Below are 20,857 nucleotides of genomic sequence, written 5' to 3'. Positions count from 1 at the left end.
GCCCCGCCTCGTGCCGGCCCCTCCTGGCGCCAGCCCGTCGGTGCCATTTACCCGCAGCCTTTGCTCGCTTCTCCCCTCTGTGTCATGTGTTGATGGTCCTCAACATTATATTTCAAGCTTTTTTAATGATTATTCTACTTGTCATGGTGACCTGTGATCAGTGATCCTTGATGTGACGATTGCAAAAGATGACGACGTGCTGCAGGCTCAGCTGATGGTCAGCCTTGCTTAGCAACAACGCATTTTAAAATGAAGGCATGTACGTTGTTTTTTAGACATCATGCCATCGCACACGTGATAGACTGCAGTATCGTGCAAACATCCCTTTTACACGCACGAGGAAACCAAGAAACGTGTGTGACTCGCTCTGGGCTGATACTGGCTTCCCCGTGCTGGTCTGGAACGGAACCCACGGTACCTGCCTGTGTTTCCTAAAATCCCTTCGACACTGTATCATTCGTATTTTGAAATTAATGTCGGGAAGATTCAGGGACTTCCCCAGCGCTTCCACGGAAGGGGGTGCGGGTTCCATCCCTCATCGGGGAACTAAGATTTCACATGCCAGGCAGCGGCACAAAAAAAAAAAAAAAAAAAGGTTGGAAAGATTCACACTGGATTACTTCTCGGGTGAGCAAAAACCTAGCACCGCTCCTTCCTGTCAGGCTGGAAGTCTGCCACCTGCAAGCCGTGCAGCAGACAGGACCCCAGACCATCACACTCTTTCATCCGCGCGAGGAGGATCAGTAATGACTTTTGGGCTGTGACTCTCTCGCCCGTCTCATTTCTCCGAGGCCAGCCGCCTGTGCACACCTCAAGGAAGGGCTTCCCAGGCTGGAGGCCCAGGTCACAAAGGCCTCCCAGCTCTCAGGGGCCCCAGGCGCTCAGCGGGGCCTCTCGTCAGTCACCTGGGAGAGGACCGCTGTCCCTCCCCCCGGGCAGGCGAGGGGCTCCACGGCCGCTCCGTGCAGGACCCCCGTGCGTACTCTAAAATGGGTTTTCCGGGGAACACAGACCTTTTCATGCCTCTCCGAAACTCATAGAGCTTTTGTCCCTCGGGGACTGAGAACACACGGATGACGGTGCCCTGGAAGAGAAAAGCGGGTGGGCGTTTCGTACCGTGACCCCTTCGCGCAGACGCCTCCCTTTAGAGACAAGCTTGTCTGGTTTGGAGCATCTGCTCTGGAGGGGAAGCACAGGGGGCTGTGCACAGAGGCTTCTGGTGAGTCTGCGTGCCCTGTGAACCATTCTTGGGGGGTGAGTTCCACACCCTCCATCTCCCTGCCCTCCCCACCCGAGCCCAAGGCGCTGGCGGGTTCCTGCCCTCTGCTCTGGCTTCCGCGAACGTTCAGTCTCTGCCCGTCCAAACCACACCTGTTTCTTGTGGCACCTGAACTTCAACTCCATCACCTTCCCTGGTTATTCCAGAAAGAAGATGTCAATCTCTCCTGCTGAACAGCCAGGCTTTCTGTCTCTACTGTGTTTTTGGAGCTCAGCACCTATCTGCATCTGTGATGACGGGCGTGCAGTTTCCTAACCAGACCGCATGGTTCTGGGCCAAGCGGCTTGTGTCCTGCACCGCAGAGGCCCTCGGTCTGCTGAGTTCATAAATGCAGCGCCGCACGCAGGGCCCAGGGGCCTCCGTCCGCAGTGGATTCTGAACGCTCGGGTCACTGGTCCCCTTCCACCAGCTCTTTGGCGCCCAGGCCCCCGGCACACCCCCCGGCCGGAGACGAGCCCCCGAGGACACTCACTTTCTCGGAGGCACTGGCCAGTCTGGAGCCCGAGGCGTTGAAGGCGATGGCTGCCAGCGGGCCCTCGTGGGCGGCAATGGTGCAGACAGTCTTCTGTTGGCGAAAAGGGAACGGGAGGTCAATGCCAGGCCGGAGAGAGGATGCCTTCCGTCTCCCCTCCCTCCCCTTTCCTTCGGAGACACCTCCCTCCTCTGCTGGGTTCCCCATCTCTCTTTCCAGCAGGCCGTTTGCGTAGAAGCTGCACGTGGCTTCCCGGTGCATCTAGATCCTGCTTCAAGGGCTGCTGTGTTTCTGTCCCTTTTCCTACCCTCTCCGTGATGCATCTCTGGGGCCCGGCTTCCTGCAGCAATCCTGCCGCTCTTGGAAGCTCGGAGGGCGGAGGCAGGGCACGGGACATGGGACGCGGCCGCAGGCTGTCACAGGCCGCGCCACGGCCCCAGCTGGCACGACGTCTGTCCGGCCCGGCAGGCGGCCTCGCGGTTGCGTGGACGGACGGTGAGGAGGGCAAAGGGCACGACCTTCCCGTCCACACCCCACGCTGTGGCCGGAGCTGCTTCCGCCTCCCCCCTCACCCGAAACGGCCCACGCGGCCAGGCAGGGGGCTGGGCCGGCCGGGGTCACTGGCCACTCACCAGGGAGTGTCCGTCGTAGAGCACGATCTCGCCTGTCGTCCGGCTCCCGGGGTAGGCCACGTAGGAATTGGAATGGTTGATGGACAGGGCGCACAGACCTGGCGGAGAGCAGAGCGCAGGTGAGACGCCGGGGTCCACGCCCGGGAAGGGCATCCGGACCCGGCACGACCACAGCGCCACCTGCCGACCTTGACTCCCGGTGACTCGTCTCACCCACGACCTAAGCTCCCAGGGGACGACCTCGTGCTGCCGCACTGACGTGTCCGCACCACAGCCGAGAGGGCGCACGTTAGGGTATTTTAAACGCTGTTCTTTGGGTTGTACCCCAGGGACCTGACGTGACATCTACTTCTCTCTCTATTCCGTTACCCTCCAGGCGACAAGCTAACAGAAATAAGTGTAGACGGGCAGGCTGTGATGGCCTTTCTGCAGGCGATTAAGCGTCACCGCTGGCTGCAGGGTGGGAAGGCTGGGTGGGGGGCGGGGAGGACTTGCTTGGAAGCTGTTTCCGAGCACGTGTCCCGCCTCGATAAGGGAAACAGGCCCCGCCAGAGGGGAGGCACTTGAGGGCAGTCTGCCTGCTGGGGGACAACCTAGAGAAAGGGGGCGTTTCAACAACACTCTGGAAGAGCAATCAGCCAGTCAAAGCACCGGGCCACACCTAAGCCACTTTTATTTACAAGGAGGATTGTAATAGCTTTTAAGTAAAGGATTCTCACAATAATGGTGTCGATTAATAGGGGTGTACGTGATAGAAGTGAGTTCAAGGAACTTCCAGAACCAGAAGCGTTACCAGAACAGGTGGGAGGGGCATCTTTTTAAATAGAAAAGGTGGCTTTGTTACAAGTTCGTCTGTTAAATGGGTTTCGTATAAAAGCATAAGAGAAACTGCAGATCAGGCTAAAGTGGACCTGACCCTAATCTGCTGGGGGAAGAGCAGAGGTAAAAAAAGCAAACGCTGAGGAAGGGAACCAAGGTCTGATCTCCTGCTCGGGCTTTGCCGAGGACCCGCCAGGGCTGTGCCCTTATCACTCGCCAGGCAGCTGTGGGAGGGAGGAGACTGAGCCCAGCGCCCTTTCCTGCAGGCTCCCTGCAGCCCTCTCGCCTGTACAGGGTCACCCGGTCTCGGAAGAGACCGCTCGTGCCGTCCCAGTTTTCTCTGGGAACCCCAACTCCCCACCTCGCCCGGATTCTTTGCAATCAAAATGCAATTTCAAGAACCGCTAGGCAGGCGGAAGGCTTTCTGGTCTAGTGGAACCGGGGAGGGTGGACAGCCAGGAGCGGGGGTGGCCTGCGTGGTGGGCCCCCTCCCTGAGGGGTGGGCAGCAGAGAAGCTGCTATGGCTGAACACGGCATTTGCAGAGGGGCTTGAGCGCCAGACCAAAGCGAAGCTGCTATGGCTGAACACGGCATCTGCAGAGGGGCTTGAGCGCCAGACCAAAGCAAAGATGTTATGGCTGAACACGGCATCTGCAGAGGGGCTTGAGCGCCAGACCAAAGCCAAGAGCCAGGATCCTAAGAAGCAGCGGGCAACGGCGGAAGGGTTCTGAGCACGTGGCTTTAAAAAAAGCCGTGCTACTCAAAACTGCGATGAGCTTCCACTTCACACCCACTAGGACGGCTATAATCAAAAAGACAGATAATTGGAGCCCTCAGACACCGCTGCTGGGAGTACACCGTGGAGCGGTGCTTTGGAGGACAGCCTGGCAGGTCCTCAAAACGTTAAACACAGAGTGATTACATAACCCCCCAAAGCCCACTCCTAGGTATACACCCAGGAGGAAGTCAAACCTATGGCCACGTAAAAACTTATGCACGAGTGTTCATAGCGGTGTGATTCCCGACATCCTGATGAATGGATAGATAAAACACGGTGTATCCTCACAATGGAAAAGTGCCAGACACTAAACAGAAGTGAAGCACTGACACGTACAATACGGGTGAAACTTGAAAACGCTATGCTGAGGGCAAGAAGTCTGTTCACAAAGAGCGTGTGTGGCCTGATTCCACTTACATGCAACGTCCAGAATAGATAAACCTACGAAGACAGAAAGAAGAGGAGGGTTACCTAGGACTGGGGGCGCGGGGGCAACGGCTAAGAGGTATGGGTTCCTTGGGGGGAACGGATGGAAGGGTTCCGGAACTGACCGCGACCATGGTTACATACACTAAAAGCTACTGAACTGTGCACTTCAAATGGGTGAATCGTGTGGCGTGTGAATTATATCTCAATGGAACTGCTGGGGGGGAAAGGCAGTGTTTCAGGAATGTCTGGCAGAGACGGGCAGAGGATGGGGGTTCGAGACCCGGTCTACCGTCCACCGTATAACACGGGCTCAGTTATCCGTGGCCCTTTCAGGCCCGTTTCCTACCCGTGAAATGAGGAGTCAGGGGGCCGCGGGGATCCAGGGTTCTTTCCAGCTTGAACATTCCAAGAGCCCAAATCCTCGCGTCCTTCCTTCCTCCACTGAAAATCAGGGCCTACCTGTGTGGCAGGGACCGCTGGGGGCCTTTGAGCCGAAGTCTTGGACGGACCCTTCGGAGTTTGTTTTTCTTTTTAATTTAATTGCTGTTTAATTTTAAATTTTTTAAAATTAGTCTCAGGTGTACAACACAGCGATTTGATGTTTGCATGTATTACAAAGTGACCGCCCCGACAGGTCTGGTCAGCATCCTTCACCACACAGTCACAAACATTTACTTTTCTCGTGATGAGAACTTGTAAGGTCTACTCTCTTAGCAACTGTCAAATATGCAATACAGTGTTGTTAACTATATTTCCATGCGGAACAGTACACCCCCGTGACTTATTTTTTAACTGGAAGTTTGTAGCTTTTGACCCCGTTCAACCATTTCACACCCTCCTTCCCCCTGACTCCCAGCCTCTGGCAACCACCAATCTGTCCTCTGTTCTCCATGAACCTGTTTGAAGATTCCGCACACGGGTGGGATCATATGGTATTTGTCTCTCTCTGCCTGGCTGAATTCACTTAGCGTGATGCCCTCAAGGTCCATCCACGTCATTACAACGGCAAGATGCCATCCTTTTGTATGGCTGAGTAGTACTCTGTTGTATATGTGCACCACATCTTCTTTATCCACTCATCCAGCGATGGACGCTTAGGTTGCCCCCATGTCTTGGCTGTTGTCCGTAACACTGCAGTGAACACGGGGTGCAGATATCTTTTCGAGTCAGTGTTTCCATTTTCTTTGGATAAATACCCGGAAGTGGGGTTACTTAATCATTGGGCAGGTCTAGTTTTAGTGTTTTGAGGAACCTCCACACCGTTCTCCATAGTGGCTGCACCAACTTTCATTCCCACCAGCAGCCCCCTTTTCTCTACACCCTCGACGTTTGTTATCTTTTATCTTTTTGATTACAGCCATTCTAACAGGTGTGAGGTGACCTTCAGAGTTGTGTATTAAAATGTAAACATCCCAGAAAGGAAGGACGCTTAAACGTCGTCCGCTAACATGGAGCGTCCTGTAATAACTAATGGAGGGTGAGTTGACACCAGAGTCTGACAAGAAGGGACCAAGGCGGGTGGCCAGGGCAGACACACCCTGACCCGTAACCACACAGCGGACAGCTCTGCCTCTGGGCTTGCACCTTGGCCAGCCCACCTGAATTTAGCCAAGGGACCCTGCCCACCAACCCCTGCAGACTCACGAAGGTCCCCAGAAACGCTGAACGTGAACTCCTTTGGTTTCCTGTGGTCCGATTCTCAGACAAACCCACCCAGCTCTAAGAATGCACTTTTATTTCTTGTGAAGCCCCAGAGGAAAGTAGGAAGACTTCGCTACAGGCTTAGATGTTCCCGTTCTACTAGTCTTCTGTTTCTGTGACAAGTGTCCCCTGTAACCCTTTGTCGAAGGGAAATGAGCCTTTTCTTTGATATGATTTTATAACATAAAAGTGATGGTGTAAAAAATGTGCCGAGCCCAGAAAGTATAAAGAAAAAGAAAAAAAAAGCACCCTAATTCTAAAACCCAGAGGCTTTTCACTATGCTCAATATTTGAGTATATTTTCTTTCTTTTTTTTTTTTTTTTTTGAGTATATTTTCTTCTGGCCTTTTTTTTTTTTTTTTTTTTTTTTAGTATGAGGAGCTAGGTTTTCATGTGGCTTTTGGACGTTAGACTTGACACACATTTTCATAAGTCCTGGTCAGCTATAATTCCACTGAAGTGGTCTGGCTGTGATCCTTCTGCAGCTGGAGAGGAGACATGCCTGCCCTCCACCCGAGAAGCAAAGGCCCCGTCGGCTGGAATGTGCGGGAAGTCCTGTGATCCTAAATCATTCTTACCTTGGTATTTATAGTAGTATATGTCAAACTTAAAGCAAGTTAACAGTGATTTATAAAATGCGGTTCCCTCCGGGTTGATTAATGGCATATGCTTTCCAGTTTTTAAAAATAGAAAGGAGAGAAATCATGTCTGTGCTCACAGAAGCTCTATGCTACCGCAAAGGAGCACCACGTACCCCACTTTCAGAAAGCGTGCTCGCCACTCTGTCCTGTTACACATGTTGCGTGTGGTGTAGACTGCTCCCCGATATTCCATGAAAGGCTGTGAGACCGACAGCATCCCCAAGCTCTGCAGTTGGCAGATTTTTTTATGGAGATTTCCACCTCAGCTGCTCAGGGCACAGACTGCTGTGCTAGCAGGAAATTAACCTCGAGCCCCGTCTGGCCAGCCCTCTAAAGGAAGCAGCCTGCAATCTTTGACACAACAGGAACGGGCAGGACACACACAGACAGAAGGAAGGAAATTTACAGCGGCAGCCGGTACTGAGCGTGAAGCAGCGGCAGGACTCCGTGTACATCACGTACTCGTAGTTCACGAAGTCAAAAGACGTGCAGAATTTGTGTGACTGAGCCAGTCGGCCACGGGACCCCATCGTCCTGTGTCCTGGTGAGGATTCATCAGATCAAGGGCCAGAGTTTCCATCTTACAGGTTTTTGTGTGGAAAACGCATGAGAGGAGGGTCTTATATTCGTGGTTCTGCTGGGTCAGAGTCTGCTGGGGGTCTTTGAGGGAGGGACGGGTCATGTCACTGCAGGGCAGCTCTGACCGCCCGAGGCTGCCCCGCCGGCTGGAGGCGGACATGATGTGCGGAGCTGGCCAGCGGGCAGCCTGGCCGAGCCTCCCGCGCCTGGCAGACGGGCCTTGCGCTCATCCCTCCCGCCCTCGGGGCCTCCTCCCGCAGTACCTCTGTGGGGTAGCAGGAATCATCCCCATTTTACCGAAGCAGGAAGAGCTCAGGGGAAGTTGAGAGGATGAAGATAAGTGTCAGGATTTGAAACCATCTCCAAAGAACGTCACAGGGGTGGTAAGACAGCATCCCTGGTCTTTCAGAAGGAAGCACGAAATCTCACTCCCAGCCCATTCGTAATGTGTATCTGAGAACACCTCCCGTCATGTCTAAGTTTTCCTGAGATAAAGCGATTCCCTTTGCAAGGAGTCCACATCCTAAGAGAAAGCACAAATGGCCCCACACTTGCAAACCTCCTTTCTCCCTGTTCAAACTACAAAAATTTGAGGCCACCAGTGAGTTTTCTGAGCTAAGACAAATGGCTGTATTTGCGAAAAGTTAAGAGGAGACGGGCTTTTTGCAGGAGGAACAGGTCTGGTCCTGAAGGCAGGGAGCACCGTCCCCCGGGCCGAGAGGCTGAGGGTGTGAGGGTGGGAGTGAGGGGGGTGAGAGCCGCCCTGACCCACGGGCCCCCCACTGGACAGGCCACTGACTGCCCGGCTCCCCTCCTTTCAAAGAAATGGAGAGTCACAGGCAGCTCGTGAGCTTTCTGCCCACCCGAGATGTCCCCTGCCTGCCTGAGATGTCCCCTGCCCGCCTGAGATGTCCCTTGCCCGCCTGAGGTGCTGCCTGCCCACCCGGCACGTCCCTGCCCAAAGCTGTCAGGGTCCAGCCCAGGCCCACGGCTCCTGTGGGTTCTGCTCAGACCCCACTCGCCTCCCCCGCCCTGTCAGAAAGCACATCTTCCTTGCCACTGTCCCCCTGGGTCCCCACCCTTCCAAAGACACCAGGGCACTCATCGTGCACCATATCCCATGGGTTTGGGGCTCCTGGTGTCCGGTTGCACATCTGTACCTACACTACGGTCCCCGGCACGTAGCACGTCTGCAATAAACACTTTTCCAGATTAGTTCAACCTCTCATTCCTGAAAGAAAACAGAAAACAAAACGAACCGCCCCCCGCCCCACACCGTTCCTTCAGTTACCAGCCTCCATTTGTGAAACAGGCGTTAAAGTTGTTCTTGCACGGAGCTTTCTAACAGCCTCAACGGCTTTTTCAAACACTGCTATTTGTCAGGGCTGAAATTTTAAAGCGCTGAAGTCAACAGCAAGGGGCCAGGTATGTAGCTCAGACGCACAGAGGAAACGAGGCCAGAGGAGAATCAACTGCCCGGAGGCCGCGGGCGGGTCACCGTCACAGACGCCAAGCCTGCGAGGCGGGTGTCGCTACTCCACGTTACAGGTGAGGAAACTGAGGCTTAAAGAGGCGGGGTGACGGAGTCCGGCCACACGGATCTTGAAATTCAGTGACAGTCAACGAATTAGAAAACTGCAGCGAACTGAAGCAGTTGTCTAAGGACACGAAGCCGGAGTGCGATGGACAGACACCGCCCGGAACCATCAGATCCGAAAGCTGTTCTGCTTCGGTGGTTCCCGCTCCCGCCCACAACGGAGGACTTTACCCCTTTACTTCTGCCTCCAGGGGTTCATGAGACGTCGTCATCTGCCCCTTCAACCTGACCAGTCCCAGCTGTTCCCATTCTTAAACTGGGAAAATGTATTAAACAGCATTACATCCGAGAATTTAAGGCAGCCCCGACATCCTAGCGTGTCACCCACGCAGAGAGAATTGTCTGTAACAGAACACACTCTTTTCCGGCTGGATTGTGTGTCTCCCGGTCGGGTGGACGCAGCAGGTCTACACCCGCTTCTAATCATGACGGCTGCCCTGTACTGAACAGCCCAGCACAGGTAACTAAGAGTGAACAGCCTGCGACGTCAGACGCGGGACAGCTCCTACGTGTCCGCCTAAACGCTTTGACATGGGTGCTGAGAACGGGCCCCTGAGTTTCTCCTAGGCTACGGGGAAGGTCACACGGCCCTCCTGCAGGATGCACGGCCTGATAGAATCTGCGTGGGCCGCTGTGAAGGCAAAGCTGCAAGGCAAACTCCACGAAGCTTTACAAAGGGCTAAAGCACAGACGCTGCCTCGGGTCTCGGATTTAGGTGGAGGCACAGCTGGTGCAAGGAGCACCTGCACACGAGATCTGCGGACACCTGGTCCGGGCTGGGCTCACCTGTCGGGTTTGCAGGAATATCCAGGATGTTCTTCAGAAGCTTCATGTCTTTGATGTTGTGGATGTAAATGGACTCCTCCAGGCAGACGAGCAGCCTCTGAAACCACACAGGCCCATCAATCCATCGGGCAGGTTCCTCGCCAAGGGCCCGCCACCCGCCCAGGTCACTCCTCTCTCCTGTGACTCCTAACTCGATTCTGCCCTCACAGGGGAGGAATTCTGACGATCAACTTGCAGCTTAGTGTACGCGCACCGCGTGCACATCACCATCCGCCCGGACAGAAGCACGAGACACAAGAAAGTGAGATTTCCTTCCTTTTTTTTTTTTTTTTTTTTTTTGTACTTTTCCCTCTCCTCAGTCCGGGGATTCCTGGACCCTTCCGGTTCTGACTCCCTGTGCCAGTGAAGGCGATCGGGGGTACACTTTTCGGTTCCTCTTCCCGTCAGACGGGCCCCCTGCGACGTTCAGAGCCGCGGCGCGTCCTGGATGGATGCGGGCTCCTGGGCTCCCTCTGCGCCGCCTGGGGTGTGTCTTCCCCTCCCCACGTGACCACCAGCTTGAACTACGACCCCCTCAACCTCTCGCCCGGCCCCGCTCGGGCGCCCTTTCTCCAGCCCTGGGGAAAGGCACTGGAGACACCCTCCCGCCCTCGGGGACACGCCGCCCAGCGCCCTACCCCGCAGACCCCCGGGACGGGCTCCTCTCCCGGGGGCTCCCCCTGCCCGGGGCCCGGACGCCCTGCTCTCCCTCTCCGAAGGAGACGTGTCAGGGTTCGCGTCTCTTGCCGAAGGCCCCGTGGAAGCAGGCCTCGGGGTTCAGGGGTCGGGTGTGAGAGGAACAGAAGGCCCGGCTCCGCACAGGGCAGGGGAGGGGCCCTCGGGGAGGGGCGTTTGGCCCGGGGGCTACGGCCCCCCCAACAGCCGCCTGCTTCCCCCGGGCCAGCGCTTCTCAGGCTCCGACGCGCACCCGGCAGCCCAAGGCCTGGGCTCTGCCTGGAGGCCCTGGTTCAGGGGGGTCCTCCCGGGTGTGAGGACCACGGCTCTCGGGCCAGATCCTTTCATCCAGGGAACAACTCTTGGAAAGGAAGGGACCTAGGAATACGACCAAGACGGGCGGGCTCTCCTTCTGGGAAAAGCCTGGGATGCCGTTCTCCCAGTGAGACGTCTCCCAGCTCGGAATTTTTCGGGAGAGGGTCACTTGAACCGAGCGGAAAGATAACGTTGAAACACTTCCCAGTTTTATTTTAGGCTCTGTGGCCACAGCGCTGGGAGCCGAGGGGCGAAAAGAAAGCTTCTGACGGGGTCTCCACGCGGTCGGCACGTACGGGTGCGTCTCCCGGCCCGCCCCGCGCTGCCCCTTCTGCCTGCACTGACCACGGTCTGGACTAGAGTGCCCTGCGCGTGTGGATGTCTGTGGGTTTCGCTCCTGTATCTCCACCCCAGCCCCACACGCCATCCCCAGAATCCCGGGCCTTCGAGCTACGCCTCTTGCAGGAATAGCCTCTACTCCCAGATTGCCTGACCTCAGGTGCATCTTCCTCCACCAGCTCTCAGAGCACCCGAGGGGAACAGACAGAAACCAGTGAGTGGGAAAGAGCAGGTGCTTCGTCTGTACTTCACGTGAGGGCTCGTGCCTGGGATGAGCGTGACCCTGGCAACGGCTTCCTTTACGGACCGGTCTCTGGTCTCAGCAGAACCCTGGGCCGGCCTCCAGTGCGCCTCCTGCCCTGTCACCCTGGCTCTCATCTACTTGTCCAGGTTCTAGAAGGAAAAGCTCCTTTCATCCATTAGAAAATTATTTACAGCGTCTGCCCTTGGAGGCTTCCATCCAATCAGTCTCCATCTGGGTAACGAGGGCCCCTCGGAACAGATGGTCAGAGAACTGCGGACGTTTACACATCCAGGTACATCTGGTGTACTGTCTCTATTGCACAGAATACGTTTCCTCTATTAGTACAAGGGGATTAACAGCAGCTAAAAATGAAACAGATCACAATTATTAAATATTCTTCCTTTCTACAGATTTGGAGGAAAATGGGGGTTTTCCTTCCTCTTAACTCCCTACACAAATCTTGGGCTTTTTTCCTGCTTTTCAGAAAGGAACTGCACTGCCTGAGGACCTGGTGACACAGACAGAGCAGCCCCCTTTTTCACATCCTCCGGGGGCGGGAGGGTACAGCAGGACCCCGGCCTGGCTGGGAGGGGCTGCAGCAGCCCCGTAAACCAAAAGTGAAGTCCCAAACCTGAACGTTTTTAAGAAAAGCAAACCCCGAAGCCGTGTCCAGCCTGCTGCAAATCATCTCCTTAGCAGAAGAAATGCTAAAGGAAGAGAGCCGTGCTCGGCCTGGGGTGCAGCCGGCTTGGCCGTGAACAGAGAAGTTCTCGGTGCAGGAGCGCTCTTCAGGAGAGGGGGAGGGGAACCGTGAAGTTAATGAGGTTTATTGAGAAGAGGGGGGCACCTAAAGGTTAACAGTCCCATTTGCTGATGAAAATATCGGAGAGTAAGCAAGAGAGACATTATACAAATAAAGCCCGCGGATACCATCTGAGGGTTCTGATCTTTACAGGACATTTGCCTAAACGGTCTTAATTTTTACACCCTGGCTAGCAACGCATGCAGAGATAAAACATTCTGCAAAGAAATTTAACGTGCAGCCAGCAGATTTCAGAGACAGCACCGGAGCCAAGAATTACGTTTAAAAGCCTTCACGTCAAGAACCCTCAAGCTGCCTTTCCCTCCCTTGCCAAGAACCGGGTTTATCTCCTTTATCTCCTGCTACTCCTCGCTGAAAAAAACCCATATTCTATTTCTCAGGCTATTTTCTACCACCTTGCTTTATCCAGACTTGAACGCGTAGTCAGTCAAAATAGAAACAGTCTCTTCCTTCTCATAAACTTAAGACAGCACTTTGTCTCATTTGTTAAAAAAAAAAATAATTAAGCACTTAATAGTTTAGGTACAAAGGGGAAAACAACGTCCTCAATAAAGGCAAGGACCTCCAGCGTGCTGGGGATGTTTAACTGAATACACAGATCTGCTCGGTCCTGTAAAGAGCCCATTTATTTGTGTTCGTAGTTCACAGGCAGCCAGGAAACAGATATGCACTGAGCGGGTTTCTGCCTGGCCTCACGGTAGTGAGCAGGACGGATACGGCCGCTGCCCTCATAGGATTTAAAATCTAATAATTCAAGGGAAACTCGGGAATTCAGGGGAAATAATACCCCAGATGCTTATTTAACAGGAACTTTTAGTTTAAAAAAGAATGCAATACTCCAATAAAGATCTGAAGAAAAAAAAAGTTATTATAAAATAAAATAAAATAATGTATATTGCACTTTTGAGATAAGACTAATCCTTCCTCCAACAAAGGAAACACCACCAGGAAGGCCTTCCAGGGTTAGCCGGGGGAAAGCAGAGGAGCGGCCTGGGCCTGGGTGCCTGGCCCTCTGGGCAGGCCTTGGTCACAGCAGAAGGGGCCGTTTTACCTGCCGGCCTCACACTAACCCAGCAGCACTAGCTGCCCCTCCAGGACTTTACGGTGAGACGCACAACTGCCGGCTGGCAAGGAACGCCACCATCCAGGGCCCAAACAAGTCGGGCGTCCCTCTGGTTTGAGGTGCCCCAGCCGTGGCTCACGGGACAGTTTCTGAGCTGGGTTCGCCCCGCCTGCACCCAGGGGGACGGCGCTGGCCTGGCCGGGGGCCAACGTTCAAGAAGGCGCCCCAGAGCGCGTGGAGTACACCCGACCACGTCCCCGTCGCCCCCGGCCTGAGCGTTAAACTCCCCGATGGGACGGGGTGCTTGCGCGGGACGCTCAGCACGTCACAAGAGCTGCTCCTCTCCTTGGGTTCCCAGCGGCGGGAGCCTGGCGACCCGGAGGGATGCCCGCACCCCCCTTACCTGCCGGTTCAGCCTGATGGACAGGATGTTGCCGGAGTAGCTGTAGCTGCAGATCTCCGTGCCCTTCTTGAAGTGGTAGACGTTCATCTGGCGCGGCTTCGTGTGGCTCACCACCACCACCAGGCTGCTGGAGAAGAGGCGCTCCACGATGTAGACGTCGGGGATGTCATCTGGGGGGGGAGGCCGACAGGGCGCAGACGTCAGCCCCTGCGCAGGCACCCTCGCGCCAGCCCACCAGCCGCCCTGGGCTCCTCCCCCCCTCAGCGCCCACCTGCGGTGACTCCCCCCCCAACCCCTCGCCGCTCCACAGTGACGCTTTACCCCTCTCCCAAGCCCTCTCGATGGCCAGCAGTCAAGCAGGCCCCGCTGATGGGAACCCACAGCCAGGCTTTCCAGAGCGTCCCCTGAGGCCCTCTGCGTGCCTCCACCCTCCCCCACCCCGGGGCCACCGTCCGCTCTGTAGGAGGCATCTGGGAGGTGTGGACCACGTCCGTCTACTCTTTCTCCACGGGAGGTTTCGAAGCAGGGACTACTCTGCAGGGAGCCCCTGCTCTCGGTCTTCGTCCGGTCCCTGCTGCTGAGGTGGTACGGGTGCCACCACGACGGGGCAGGGAGGGGCGGGAACACAGTGGATCCTGTGCCCCTCCCCATCTCGCTGGGCTCCCTGATCCTCTCTGGATCCCTTTCCTGTTGAAAATACCCTGGCCATCTGTGTGACGACCAGGGAAGTCCTTCTGTACCCAGCAGGAAGGTAAGTCAGGAAGCCTCCTGAGCACAGGGAGACGGAGGCCTGCCTTTCCTGTGCTCTGGCAGGTCCCATTGGGCGGGGTCCCCAGCCCCTGGGCCGCGGACACGTCCGTCCGCACAGCAGGAGACGAGCCTGCCGCTTCCCATCGCTCACCTTCCCCCCGCCCCCAGCCGTGGGGAAATGGTCTCCCACGAAACTGGTCCCTGGTGCTGAAGGGTTAGGGACAGCGGCCACAGGGAACAACACATAGGGCAGAATCGTCACAAAAACGTTCTAATAAAAAGAACCTCTTACACATAAAGTAGGAGCCCAAGTATGATTTGCCAAGCCCCTTTCTTTCCAGGAAATCCAAAGACTGTATGCATCACTGATGGGGGCATAAACGACAAGCCCCCCGACACACGAGAGAGCCACGTTTCTAGGCTGGACTTGATTTTAATACTCACTCGAAGTACTTCAGCATCTTTGATGTGGACTCTGTGAACTGGGAAACTATTGCTTCATTAAAACAAAGACAGTACTTCCATGATTGAGTGAATGGTACCAATATATACTACAGTGCCCATAAAGGGCAAAAAAAAATAACATAAGTGAACTTTCGGTTTGACAGTTATACAAACTGCCGACCGTGCGTATGACGACGAAAAAGTGTCAAAGGGACGGATCAAAGGATTTCTCAATGTAAGGAGAGAATGTTACCTAAGCTATGGCCAGATCTTACGCGTGCTTCACGGCGGGTTTTTTTCTTTTTTCTTTGGCAAGTGGAAACAATGATTTATATTTAAATCTGAAAGAATACTGGCTCTGTAAGTTTGAGGGTTAATGGAGGGAAACGCAGAAAGCTGAGGAGCTCCCCAGCTTAGAGCCTAGAGGCAGGATTTGGTGCCCTGAGACACACACACACACACACACACACACACACACACACACACACACTTACTGCTCCCGTGGACGTGGTCCAGCTGCTCCACAGAACTCAAAGAAAACAGCTTATAACCAGACGTGGTTCCAATGGCGAGAGATCTGTGAAGAAACGGACAGCCTGGGAATGACAACAGGCACCAGGTCCAACCACAGGTCTGTCAGAAGAGAGACACCCTCCATCCCTCTAACCTCCTGGGGGAACAGATCAACATACAGCCTCAGGGGCCAAGACATTCGATCACTTTCCAAATGGTGAAGCAAGCGCACCTTGTCAGGTGGGCAGGTCCGGTCAAAAGGAAGACGTCAAAGACAACTACATACAAACGTGTGAAATGGTTAAGACACCTGAGACTGAATGGGCTCTATCGTCAAATGAAGTGTCAGATCCACCAGGGACCATGCTTTCCCAACCGGGCAGAAATAGGAAACATGGAACGTTAAACAACATGCATCACAGGGCTGCCAAGAGGGAAATTATTTCCTTCCCTCCTCCCTTCCTTCCTTCCTTTCTTCCTTCCTTCTTTCTTTTTTTTTGCTTAAGAAATACATGATCTTAGAAGGCTCAATAGGTCCCCAGCAGGCAAAAATTAATAGACGCTTCCTCCCATCACTTTCCATGAAAGCATCTCGGATACTTTATACCGGTAGTTCTCATCCCTGGATGAACATTAAATTCACCTGACCGATGACTGTCTACCCCTGCTCCCCCAACCCTGCGCTTTTTTATTTAATTGGATTTTTTTTTTTTAAGTTCAAGTACTTTAATGTGCAGCCTGGGTTGAGAACTCTGCTTTATCCTCTGCTCCCACAAAGCCAAAGCCAGCATGGCAACCTGCCAACAAAACAAAATCTAAACCTTATCTGGGACAATGGGGGCTACAAGAATCTTGTCTTCTTCTTCTTCTTTTTAATATTCTGTTCTTTTTTTGATTTTTTAATTTTTAAAAAATTTTTGGCCGCTCTGTGCAGCATGTGGGATCTTAGTTTCCCGACCGGGGATCGAACCCACGGCCCCTACATTGGAAGTGCAGAGTTGTAACCACTGGGCCTCCAGGGAAGTCCAGAATCTTGTCTTCCTCATGTCTCACTTTTCACCCGATAGATACAGAGATAGATACAGAGTGTGTGCCCAGGACTACCCTGCCCCAGGATGAACGCAAAAGAGCCGGTTTTGTTGGGCAGCTGACAATGCCGAGCCAGCTCTCTCCTGCTTTGCCCTCAGCACCTCCGTGGTGACCCAGGTCTCACCCAGAGCGCCCTCAGAATCAGCCATCAGACCCAGACCCCTGGGAAACGGGACGTCAGAGCTGAAACGGACCTTAAAGTGGCCCTATGTGGACCTAACAATGAGTCCAGCTCCCTCATTTAAAGTAAATGTATGAAAAGGGGAGCTTCGCTCTTTACAGGGAGGTGTAGACTAAAATAAGCAGCTTACTGCTGCAAGCCTGGACGGCCAAGGCTCTTGTTTCACTAGCCTAAAAAAGAGAAGGTCACATGATTTTCCCCGGAATTTTTTTTTCTACGGAAACGTTTGTTCTCCCCGGGACGGCAGTCAACTTCTAATCAGCAAGGTGGCTGCTTCTGCTCCAGACCCCCCGGCCCGGTGGGCAGCCAGCCTGCGGGCTTTGACATTCGCATCAGAGAGCGGTGCGCTCACATCTGGGGCTTGGCTTCTGCAACTACTGCATTAATGACGGCAAACAGCAACTGGAAAGGTCGGCCAGCCGCATCTTAAAACTTCATAATATACATACTCTGGAGCGATCACTGTTTTTAAACCTTATTCCCATGAACTTTTTTCACATAAATGTATGTGCATTTAGTTGCAAACCGAGGTTTCTAAAGCTTGCAAGTAAGGGGAAAAAAATGTTGCCAGTAGAGTCGTATAATATTAACCAAGGACCTGGCAGCTTAAAATAATTTTCAAGCATATGGCCTGCTCCAAAGAACATGGGCGATGGCAGGGTGATCACTATTGGGTTTTAAATGGTGGATGCATGGCCACAAAACACTCTGAATCAAGGAATTCAGACGAAAACCTTATTTCATTCATAAGACCTTTGTGCAGGAAGAGAAAAATTTCTCATCACCTCTCATGAAAACTGCATTTGGGACAAATACATCCCATGGATCAAATGAGAAGACATATCCACGTTGTCTAGCACAGGGCCAGGCATGACATACGTGTGCAGGAGACTGGTAAAGGTTCGTTGTCTTCTAACTAAACTTCTCCAGAAATACTGGACCCCAAATGTGGCCTATACTTACAGAAAAAGACACGCTGACCCTCTGAAATGTATTCGGTAAGGGGCTTGACTTATTTTAAAATCCAATGTCATACCCTCTGAGGCTCAAAGCAACTGACTGTGACAAAAACTTTTATTTATAGGTGAGACAGAGCTGCCCAGCAGTGCCTTCATCCAAGAAAACAGAACTGACAGTAGGGACCAAGGAAACTAACTTTCCAAGCACCCTACAGTTTTGAAAATAACATTCTTATCCAAGTGCTATAGAAAGCTGGGACTTACCTAGAGTAAAAATGGACATCCCTTTAAAAAAAATCTAATAGACAATGCTACACAGCAGAACTGAGAACATTTCCTACTAAGAAGCAAACTAGCTCCCCTCCTTAGCCTGCTTTCAATTGGGAAGGCAAACACCCAGGCATTTCAACAGCCATCCTCTCTTGCAAAATGTTTCTTACAAAACATCAGAAGTGTATCTAGACCATCATTTTTGTAAACTGTGGGTCTCAACAACATGAGAAAACAATTCAGTGAGTCACGTATGGCTTAAAAAAAAAGACAAAATACCAGGGAGTATTTGCACACATTAAGAGTAAATATCATGCTGTGAATTGCCTTTCAGTGATATTATATATGTGTGTATATAGACACACACATCTGTACCTGGATATTGGGTAATGTTGTAATATGTATTTCTTATCGTGGGCTGTCGTGAAGGAAAGCTTGAAAGCCACTCACCTAACCCAGCTGTCCAGCTGCTGGATTACACGATTACACACACAGTTTTTTTTTTCCAACAAAGGCATATTGTTTGGCGTAGGGTGTTTTTAAACAGAAACACAAAGGGAGTGGAAGCCAGGGTTGCTTATGGTACACGATGGCCTTAATCACACCACAGAAGGTTCAATACTAGCACAGCCCAGGCACAGACGGCCAACACACAAGCCTGAAGCCGAAACTGGTGCAGCAGGAAATGGGAACTGGGAAGCGGTCGGTGCCGCTTGATGCTCTCGGTGCACATTCTAGAGAGATTATCCCATATGGTCCCCAGCGCTGGCGTCTGACAAGCGCGTGAACGAGGTAAGGGAGCAGGAGTTTACTTCTCCGGGACCAGAGCCTGCAGGTGTCTGAAACACAGTGCAGCAGCTCTCGGCTCCCTGGCCAAAGTCCCAACGCGCACATCACGGTGGGACGCTCAGAACCCACTCAGAAAGCAGCGGAGGGGCGTCCTTGCCGGTCCGGGAAGGCAGCCCGGGCCGGGAGGGGGCTCCGGGACTCCCCGGAGGAGGGTCTGCCTCCCGGGCGGGCTGCGTGAAGACACAGCGAGGGCGGTGGCAAGGTCCCTGACACCCAGAGCCGGCGGGGCGAGGTGCCCTGAGCCGGGGCTGGGCCGGGGCTGGCCTGGCCGCAGGGATAGGCTGCCTCTGTCACTGGCCCTGCCCCGATGCCACGTTGAGATGCTCAAGGACAAATGGGAAAGTTTTTCCTGTGCGCCCATCTTCCCGGGCCCCAGCCACCTCGCCTTGGGTCCGCTTGCAACTTCCCGGTCCCCGCCCATGTCCTGTGCTTTGGCCTCTGCCCCTCCTCCCCCAGACCCCCACTGTGGTCCCGGCCCTGCCCTCCGCCCCCCGCGCTCCTTGGCCTCCTCCAGCCCCAGTCCCCCGGCCGACTGCCCCCTTCCAGCCAGCCGGGCCCTCCCGGCTCTCGGCCGGCGGTGGGGAGGGTGGGGGGGTGGCGGCGCTCGGCCCCCGGCTGCGGGGGCAGGACCCCGGGACCCCCCGGCCCGGGAGGCTCCGGCCGGCCGCCGAGGCCCCCGGGGGCGCAGGCCCGCGCCTCCCGCGCACGCTGCCAACCGGACGGCGCCCGCGATCGCGACCTCTGCCCCCCGCCTCCCGGCTTACGTGCAGTCCTGGTTGAAAGAGAAGCAGCTGAGCGCCTCCTCCACCCCGCCCGGGGGCCCGTCCGCGGCCCCGGCCTCCATCGGGGGCTCGACCCGGGAAGCCGCCGCTCCGCGCGGGCGACAGCCACCTCAGCAGCCCGCTGGCTCCGGCCCCGCGGGCCCGGTCCCCGGCCCCGCCCCGGCCCCGCCCCGCCCCCGCCCCTCCTCACTTAGGCCCCGCCCCTCAAGCGGGGCCCGCCGCCAGAGCCGCGGAGAGGGCAGGATCCCCACCGCCGGCCTCCAAGGGCGGGGAGCCCACGCGGCGGCGCCCGCTTGGCCAATTGGGGACGGCGGTGGGCGGACCCGCCCGCCGGCGACCCGCCCCCCACGCCGAGGCGCGGCCTGCCATTGGGCGAAGGCGCGTGACGCAGCGGCGGCGGGCCACGTGGTGGTGTTTTCGTCGCCAGGACGGCCGCGCGGGGCGGGCGGCGGGGAGGGCCGGGCGGCCGGCTGCCGTCCGGCGTCTGCGTCGGGGCCGCGGCCGGGCAGCCGGGCGGACGCGCCGGTTGCCACCCCGCCCGGCCGCCTGTGCCGGGGACGCCCCGTGTGTTACCCTCCGCGTTGGGTGCGGAGCGTCGGCCCCGAGGCCCCGCCCCCTGCAGAGCCCTCGGGCGGCCCCGGGGATTTCCGCCGCGGGGACGGAGGCCGCGGGGGCCGGACGTCATCTCACCCGCCGCCCCGCCGCCGGGAGCGCTGAGCCTGGGCCAGGCTCCGTGGGAACGATGTGTGTCGTCTCTTTCAAGTCTTTCTTGCTTTATTGTTTCTGATTCAGATGGGCAGTTAGCAGCATCTGGAAAAGTATTTTTTTTTTATTTTTTTTAGGTTCTTTTAGCTCTCTGTTGGAACATCATTGCTCCACACTGTTGCACCAGCCGTTGAGGTGCACCGCAGTGAATCAGCTGCATTTATGCACCCATCCCCGCGTCCCCTCCCTCCCGCGACTCCCCCGCACCCTCCCCGACCCGGCCCCCTAGGGCCTCGCCCATCCTCGAGTCGATCTCCCTGTGTCTTTGAACGCTTTCAGGGCCTGGGAGGAAAGCATCATCGCGCCCGACTTGGAGGCGTCACGGAGGCACAGCGCTGCCAAACAGATGCCCGGAGTCACCCGAGAAACCGTCAACTGTGGGTCTGACTTCCAGACCCGCGCGCCAGGCGGCTCTGCGGGACCGCATTTGGCAACCCCTGTCCGATCCGTGGCCGAAAAACGGAAAGGAAATGCGTGTAGGCTGGTGTGTTTTATGAAAGGGGTGCTGTCTTGAAGACAGCACGGTGAACAGCTCGCGTAAGTCGAGGTGAAACCAGACAAAGGGCCTCTCTTCCCGAGCTAAACACATGTTGCCGCGCAGAATCACCAGCACAGCTTGTAAACCTAGTGTTGGAGTTATA

The 20,857-nt window shown here is 55.2% G+C and overlaps 1 protein-coding gene across 6 annotated transcripts in view; it reads right to left on the bottom strand.

Moving 5' to 3' along the window:
- Nucleotides 1-19,598, bottom strand: part of WIPI1 (WD repeat domain, phosphoinositide interacting 1) — a 30,137-nt gene extending 10,539 nt beyond the window's left edge. For 4 of the 6 annotated variants that reach the window (XR_009049938.1, XM_057714838.1, XM_057714842.1 and 1 more), the window contains exons 1-8: nt 19,434-19,598; nt 15,303-15,385; nt 13,615-13,784; nt 9,714-9,810; nt 4,398-4,421; nt 2,384-2,481; nt 1,752-1,844; nt 1,014-1,084 (exon numbers count right to left, since the gene is read on the bottom strand). Coding sequence is in view for 5 of the 6 variants with exons in the window: in XM_057714838.1 (XP_057570821.1) it covers nt 1,014-1,084; nt 1,752-1,844; nt 2,384-2,481; nt 4,398-4,421; nt 9,714-9,810; nt 13,615-13,784; nt 15,303-15,385; nt 19,434-19,513 (716 nt within the window). In the remaining variant the exon portion in view is untranslated. The remainder of the gene's footprint in view (nt 1-1,013; nt 1,085-1,751; nt 1,845-2,383; nt 2,482-4,397; nt 4,422-9,713; nt 9,811-13,614; nt 13,785-15,302; nt 15,386-19,433) is intronic. The other 2 variants (XM_057714839.1, XM_057714840.1) reach the window with 1 other exon arrangement.
- Between the last annotated feature and the right edge of the window lie 1,259 nt (nt 19,599-20,857).

This window comes from Hippopotamus amphibius, chromosome 17 (assembly GCF_030028045.1).
Source record: "Hippopotamus amphibius kiboko isolate mHipAmp2 chromosome 17, mHipAmp2.hap2, whole genome shotgun sequence".
NCBI lineage: Eukaryota > Metazoa > Chordata > Mammalia > Artiodactyla > Hippopotamidae > Hippopotamus > Hippopotamus amphibius.
Note: the sequence above shows the minus strand (reverse complement) of the source record. Positions and strands in the feature narration are given on the sequence as shown.